This window comes from Diprion similis, chromosome 12 (genome assembly GCF_021155765.1).
Source record: "Diprion similis isolate iyDipSimi1 chromosome 12, iyDipSimi1.1, whole genome shotgun sequence".
NCBI lineage: Eukaryota > Metazoa > Arthropoda > Insecta > Hymenoptera > Diprionidae > Diprion > Diprion similis.
In genome coordinates this window covers 17,525,604-17,533,076 of record NC_060116.1, presented here as the reverse complement: position 1 = coordinate 17,533,076, position 7,473 = coordinate 17,525,604, and the positions used below count along the sequence as shown (strand labels likewise).

At 47.9% G+C, this 7,473-nt stretch overlaps 1 protein-coding gene and 1 long non-coding RNA gene across 2 annotated transcripts; both read left to right on the top strand.

The window, feature by feature from the left end:
- The first annotated feature begins 428 nt into the window (after window positions 1-428).
- LOC124412817 lies at window positions 429-1,361 on the top strand. Its single transcript, XR_006929819.1, has 3 exons — window positions 429-475; window positions 775-1,103; window positions 1,188-1,361. It is a non-coding gene; the product is annotated as an uncharacterized LOC124412817 (long non-coding RNA).
- A 185-nt stretch (window positions 1,362-1,546) lies between these two features.
- On the top strand, window positions 1,547-2,475 carry LOC124412815. Its single transcript, XM_046892960.1, has 2 exons — window positions 1,547-1,790; window positions 1,870-2,475. The coding sequence occupies exons 1-2, from the start codon at window positions 1,579-1,581 to the stop codon at window positions 2,132-2,134; spliced, it is 477 nt and encodes a 158-aa protein (XP_046748916.1). The 5' UTR covers window positions 1,547-1,578; the 3' UTR covers window positions 2,135-2,475.
- Window positions 2,476-7,473: the final 4,998 nt, after the last annotated feature.

Below are 7,473 nucleotides of genomic sequence, written 5' to 3'. Positions count from 1 at the left end.
GGACGGACGGGTAAGCGGACAAGCGGACAAGCCGGCGCGGGAGGGAGGCGGGGCTGGAGGGAGGGAGGGAGACGGTCTCGCGGACTCACCCGGACCCCCGGACGGCGAAGACACGCGAAGACACCCATTGCCATGGATCACTCGGTATCCTTAGGGGGAGGTATATGCACGCCATCAAAGGGACGTCAACAACCACCCCTGCTCTAGGTGGCCGGTGACGGCGTCGCGTCGACACGCGTCTTCCTAGCGATTCTTCGACGGCCCCGAAGTCCTTTCTCTGCCTACGCATCCGTCCGCAGTAGGTCCTCCATTCAGGCGTCTCGCGCGGACGTATGATGTGTAACAGCTCCCACCCTTGACGAGCCATGCACCGTATTTTGTAACGCGATTGCGTTTAGCCCCTCACCCCCCTCCCCCTTGCCACTTTACCCCACCCCCAGCCTGGCTCGGTACAACAAGTGGCAAAAATGTAGGCGTAGGTATGATCAAAGTGCGCGCTGAACAGCACCATTATCGAGATGAGGCGTTAAATGTTGCCGTGGCAGTTGCATTTTGTCATCGACGCGAAGTTTGCCATTTTTATAGGTAATTAAACTATATATGCTGATTATATCGTTTTATTTCTCAACTTTCACATACTATGACTCGAAGAGAGGGCAACGTTTATTAAAATGTAAGTACCATGATCCAAGTGCACGTCATGCGTGGACTCGTCAAAAAGTTAAGCGATCGGTTACGTTACTGTTAAGTTTACGTTACAGTGTGCCATTGCAGATGAGGTTTTATGCGCGCGCGAAGGACCGCGTGGATCTAAAAGATACAAGATCCAAAGACGACGGGCGGGAGAAAGAGAGGGAGGAAAGTGTGCGGGTATAGCGGTGGCGTTCACCGGGTGACGTCACTCGACGTGGGCGCACCCCCTCACAACACGCCGTCCTTATTCTTCGCCGGCTCTGCACCCGCGACTGCTTCTCCATTCTAGAGTCCGTTACTATACACAGGCTAGTTTTGACCGCCCCTCAGGTGGCTGGTCGAAGCCGACCCGCCCGGTCGCACAAGGGGTTAAGGCGGTAAGCAGTGGCGGACAATGTCATTCAGCCGCGGTGATATGTCTATACCGCTCCGTATACCTAGTCTCTGCAGCGTTTCTCTACATATTTACCTATGATCTGTTTACTTGCACGTAGGCAGCAGGCAGGTAGGCGTCCGTACTAGATGATACAGCTAGGCGAGGGGGAAGGGGAAGGGAATCTATAGCCGCTTCAGAGGGAGGGTGAGACCATTGACGCTAATACCATGCCCGAATACAGAGAGGTGGTCAGATAAATGGATAGAAGGTAGCAGCGCCAGCCAAAGACCCTCTCCCCCCTCCTGCATCCGTGCACCATGTGTATACCTATATATATTATCTGTTTGGAAAAGAGGCGAAAGACAACACGTGACGCGACACGCCAGACATACAGGACTCGGAGGGTGGGCAGGGGCCACGGGGGAGTGGGGTTAAGGCGCGGGGTGTATCGCGGAAAGCAAGAACGGAGTAGGGATAGAGGGCGATTGACTCAAACCGAGCAGCGGCACATGCCATATCTGGCAAGACTTGACTTACGTGGGCTAAACGCAACTCACCTTGCCTCACCTTCCGCGCGCCGTACTTTGCGTGTACCTTCGTCAGATCTACCTCTACCTCTGCCTCTGCCTCTGCCTCTGCCTCTGCCTCGCAACGACGCGGCAGCGGTTCCGCCGTGTAGCACACCTTTTAAGTGCCATTACGTTAATATCATAAAACACATGTGTATATGTAGGTATACATTAGGATCTCATTTTAAAATTCTCTGCCTCGATATAGCTGAGATAATTTGAAATTGCTAGGGGCCAGAGGGCAGAGCCCGGCTACTTGAGTCAGTTGACTCTCGGCTCCCGGGGTCACGTGCTCTCAACGAACATCTTCTCGGCACAACGCTTCGCGGAGAACCGTGCCAGACGAGATACCCTAGCTGTAAGTACCGGGGAAACGGCAAACGGCAAGAGCAGAAGCAGAAGCAACAGTGACTACAACAAGAGCAACGGGCCGCATCCAGTCTCCATCCTCGGAACGAGACTTGCGCTGGACCGGCTCGCGGCACGCGAAGAATGACCTCATCGCGGATGTCGCTCTGATTTGCTCAATTCGTTCTATCTTACACGACGTCCCCCCGGCTCGAGTCTCGCGCGTAACCACCGTCATCACACCTATAATGCACGCGCACAGCCGTCCGGCACGTACCTACTTTACGCGGCGTACATATAAAGTCGCGGACTCGCGGGTGAGGTGCCTACGCGATTGCCGCCGTCCTCTTGCCTCGTTATTTCATTACGACGGCGTGTGGCGTGTGGCGTGTGCCGAGTACCCTCCGCCGGCTATCCCTTGCCCGTTCTCTGCAACGGCGGCGACCGGGCCCTGACCATAATCATCCATCTCGCCTCTCCTCTCCTCTCCGCTCCTACTCCTCCTCCCCCCACCCCCCTGGTAGGCCCCCTCTTCTTCCCGTCCCTCGCTCGCCACCCGCTTCATACGCATCAAAAGCACAACGCGCAGTAAAGTAATACCGCAACACAAGGCGTTCGAGAAACGCCAAGTCCAGGACTAAGGATTCTGAAAGGCCCCCTTCGACACATAAACAATTACCGGTACGCAAACGTGATCTTTTCCGTCTCCGGCCGTCACAGCCGCTTTTATTTCTGCACAAGTCGTGCACTTATTTCTACACTGCGCAAATACTACATGTATAGGTACTACATCGGGTTGGTCTGCACTACGGCTGTGGTACCAGGTAGCGGATGTTTAGTGTGGTATACGGCACGCGAGCGAGCGGGGAGCAGGGCGGTGGGCACGCGCCACGCTGTCCCACGGGTTTCTTCAGCTGGCCGTCGTCAATCGTCGCGATAAGCGTATAACGATATTATTAAAGCCAGTCCTCAATTTGACACCACTCGACACGGTCCTCGGAGCACCACGATGTTTGCCGTACCTACGCGTACGCGATTGGCGAATCGAAATACTCCGCCATTAAATTTGACTACCGATTGGCTCCTCCTACTTTGATTTTCAACCGGTCCCACTTGCTCGATTCAAATCCTTCACATAGCATTACCTCCTAGTCTCTTTTCCCCCCTTTCTTTGTCTCATATTCCATTGGTTTCAGACCGTACATGTATACGCAATAAATTCGTTTGCGTAGAATGCGCCAGTGGTACTTACCTATATACGTATGTCCATTATAAGCCAACGAGCATGGTTTTCATGTAGAAAATAAAAGGGCTGATATATATTAGTAAACGGCTGTTGTATTGCACGGGAACAATCTTTCACTCTACTTCTGATCGAGGGCTGAATCACTAACCAAATTGTTAGTTCTACTGCATTTTCTTCTTTCAAAAATTGCCAAAAACCCTTTCGGAACGTCGCTTTGTAATATCTTTCTGCATCACTAGCGAAAGTTTTTCAAATGTTTTCACTGTATTATAAAATTTCGGATAACTTCCTAATATTTTCTTGCATTGTCTTCCAACATCACCATGGGCATCTAATATTGTGATAACCCCTTTGCGTCGGATGCGATTCCTGATTTTTTTTTCAGCCCTGACAATCCACGAGAAAAGAAAAAATGGAGGTCCATTTCTGAAAGTTTTAAAAATATAAATTTTTACGAGAAATTTAATTTTCTGTATTTAGAGATACCTCGAAATACAAATGTGTCAAGCATTTCATCAGATTATATAGATTTTGTTCTATTATTGATAGCTTTTCTCTTGAGGGCTGGACATTCCGATTGAACCGAGCCGCTTGTTGATTTAACAGATCCCGTCATGCATTGTACGCTGAAACGTTAAACTTTACGGGAGTCATCAGATATAGAAGCATCACCGAGTCTAAACTATTGAAACATTTGTATACGTATGTTGACAAGTCCAGTACGGAAATACTATACAGATGATTCAGATCTGTCGTCAAGAAAGTTGCACTATGTAAACCGATTTACAATTTTCCGAGTAAATGTCGCATATAGTTGTCAGTTGGTCCTTGGTAGGCATTATCTTTCAGCATATTCAATACACTTGATCGGATAAAAATTTAAAATAAACTAAACCGTGCAGGAATGACGTTATTTTCGTTCACATAATTTCTTTGGACTAACAAAAATCATTTTGTCTGCCCTTCTCTTTTAAATACGTAGAGAAGCTATAAGCTTAGTCTGCTTTGCTCATTGAGATTTTTTCCGAAACTTTCCGGAGTGTGGAATACTAATTATGCTTAATTAAAATTCATGCGATCGTGCCTTTGGTGTATATACCTATGTATCCACTTGGTATATCTGCGTTAATAAGAGCACGCGTGCTAACATACGCATCTTCCTGCGAGACGAAAACTTATCGTTCGAGCTGCGACTGCTGCAGATGCTGGTGCATGGAAGGCGTTCGTTCGTGAAATGGTCTTCCGTTTAGTTACACCAAGCATGCGCCTGTCATTCATCTGCAGGGTTATGGGGCGCAGGGGGGAGGAGGATGGGAAGATAAATTTCAGCCGGACGTGACGTGTGGTAGTTTATATACGAATACGAGCTCAATCAGTTAAACCGTAAGCGCGCTCCTTTGTTCAAGTTCTGCTCGTCTTTTTATAGTATCTGTTTCCTTGTTTCGACAACTTCTTTCCGCGGATATTGAAGAAATAAGGAGCGTTAAACGTGAGCGCGCGGCTGATACCTCTGCGAGTATCCCAGAGTGGGGAGTATGAGGGAAAAGAGAACAGTGACCAAATGAAGAAAAAGAAGAGGAAAAAGAACAGCAAAAGTAAGAAGGCGAGGAAGAAGAAGACGAAAAAGAAGAGGAAAAAGCAGAAGACGAAGAAGAAGACGAAGAAGAAAAAGAAGAAGGGGCACATGTATATAATGGTTAGGGATGTACGGTGTGGTAACCGGGTGTTAGTGAGTATATAAGGACGGGACAGGACGGCCGACAGACGAACGGACGGAAAGGAGATAGTCGTCGCGCGTGGGTTGAGGTTGCAGCTAGGCTCGTGCCGAACCCTCTTGGTCCCTCTCCTTCCCTCTCCTCTTTTCTCCTCTCCTCTCTTCTTACTTCTCTTCTCCTCTCTCCTCTCTTTTTCTCTCTTCTCCTCGCCGCTCCACTCCACTCCACTCCACTCCACTCCACTCCACTCCACTCCACTCCTCTCCTTCCTCATCGCGCCGCTCCACACCGGCACTAACTCTGAATACCGGTCAGACCTCTCTGCGTGTTGGTAGGCTCACACGACGTGCGTACGTACGCATAATATATGTATGGTATGTTGTATGTAGATAGATTGGGATGCTGCATGGACCAGTCTGCCGGAGTGCTACGTTATACGGGCGGACAATGCGAGGGCGACCACACCTCTTTTCTTTCCATCTGGGTATTCAGTCCGTGGCGGATACACGGGCTCTTCGAGAGCCCAGCTCAGCTCGGCTTCGCTATCGGCTTGGCCAAAGACACAGAGTTTAAATGCTCAGGGAACCAAAGAATCTCTCTGGTTCCCGGGGTAATCAAATAATAACAATCCCAATAATTTACCGATCTTACATATGTCCATGAGTCAGGAATTCACCGGTTTGGGGTAGAAAAGAAGAATAACATGTATATGTTTTTTTTATTATGTTCTATTTTTTCGTACGAAAAGTCCTCTTTACCACTCGTATAACATTTCTTGACATGTACTGATTAAGAAGACGTACTTTGTTTCAAAATTCTCCCTGATTTTTTTATCAGCAGACATGGCAGACTGTTGCGTTTAAGTATAACCTCCGATGAACGAAACTTAAACTATATACTGATTATAAGTCAGGATAAACGACAACCAATGTAGTTATCGTCATCAGCGATACGTGTAAGCGATCTTTTTCCGTGAACACGTACTCAATACTATGGTTACAAAAATCCTGCGCGGACTGCTTGATTGAAAGTAGCATACTCCTACCTTATACCTAAATGTTATTTTATTATACCGTGCACCGGCGTCACGCAAATCGGATAGCAAAATTCATAATGAAACGTAAATACATCTCGTTGCACCGCGGTACACATCAGGCGCGTGCCGCGTCACTGTGGCATAGTCGTAATCGTCACTTGACAGTGCCTTCGTCACTCCTCGACAGCATATATGCAGCGGTGTCGTCGCACCCAATTGGAATTCGAATCTCCCGGCCCACGGAGATGCGGAGTCGACGCGGTAACCGTATGTGTGACGCCGCCGATTCACGATCGGTTTAAATCACCTCCCGCGCCCGTCCGCGTCACCCAAGACCCTGATCTTCTGCAGCAAAGAATCGCGAGGGTGGCGGGGACTCGCAATCAACCAAATTTCACGCTCCTAGCTGCCTTATAACAGCATCACATTGTATATATATGTTAGAATTAACAACTTGTAAACAATGGCACGTGCACTCGATAATACCTCGTCGAACTCTGGCGACTGAATACTTTCTTATACTACGTCACACACAAATATACGGAATATGATGAATGGACCTGTTCTATCCACGAATACGTGGCGCGCTTCGGAAAATCGAAATTGAGCAATCATACAAAGACAACAAATTATGTAATGAGATCTTGCGAGTGTTGCGAATATACCTTTTACATCTCGGCGCTCTACGATTTTTTGAACACAGATCAACGCAGCGGAAACTTGTTACCTGCGATAAATGGTCCCTGAATATTTCGTGTGCATTAGACAACAAGAGAGAAGCAGCGAATGCGCGCCTCTGCAAGTAGGTGGTTGTGTAAACTGGAGTATAGATAGAGGGAATATTTCATGAAAATAGCTACTGAAGCTCAGTCGAGGTGACCGTTCTGTCCTGCAATACAGCGGCAGGATGATCCTCTCCTTGGTGTTGGTGGACTCTTTCGTCAAATGTTCCCAGTGTGTAATTCGATAAACGTTCAACAGCAGCAAAATAACACGGTGCTGTGGTTCAAGCTAAAGATTCGATTGACTCCCACGTACCAGCCGCTAATAGTTATCATCGTTTTCACGTCCGTATCATTAGTATTGTTATTATTGTTGTGAACAATCGTGATCGTCGTTCTCATTATAGGTATAAATAACTGCGATATACAATTTTACACGATTCTGTTTCGCAATTTACGAACCAACCTCTTCACGCCGTGTTTGCGATTGTTGATGAAAAAGTTTAAGAAAATATTCGTAAATATGAAAAATAATAACGGTGATACAGCGTATGCGTAGGTATAACAGTAGCGCGCATAATACGTGCACACATACCTAGGTTGACAGACGTATGCATATATGCGTACCTATATCCCATGGGAAAACTGGACAAACCCGAACTGAACCCGAACCCAAACCCGTACCTGCCTGCGATCTAGCTGTACGAGTGGGGCGGCGAGTGCATACACAATCATACGTGAAACGCAGGTATATTATATACCTGCATG

Excerpts from the sequence above, each read along its gene's own strand:
- LOC124412815 (XM_046892960.1), top strand. The coding sequence starts at position 1,579 with ATGCCATATCTGGCAAGACTTGACTTACGTGGGCTAAACGCAACTCAC. Across the intron at positions 1,791-1,869 it reads GTTAATATCATAAAACACAT|GGGCCAGAGGGCAGAGCCCG; the intron begins GTGTATATGTAG and ends TGAAATTGCTAG.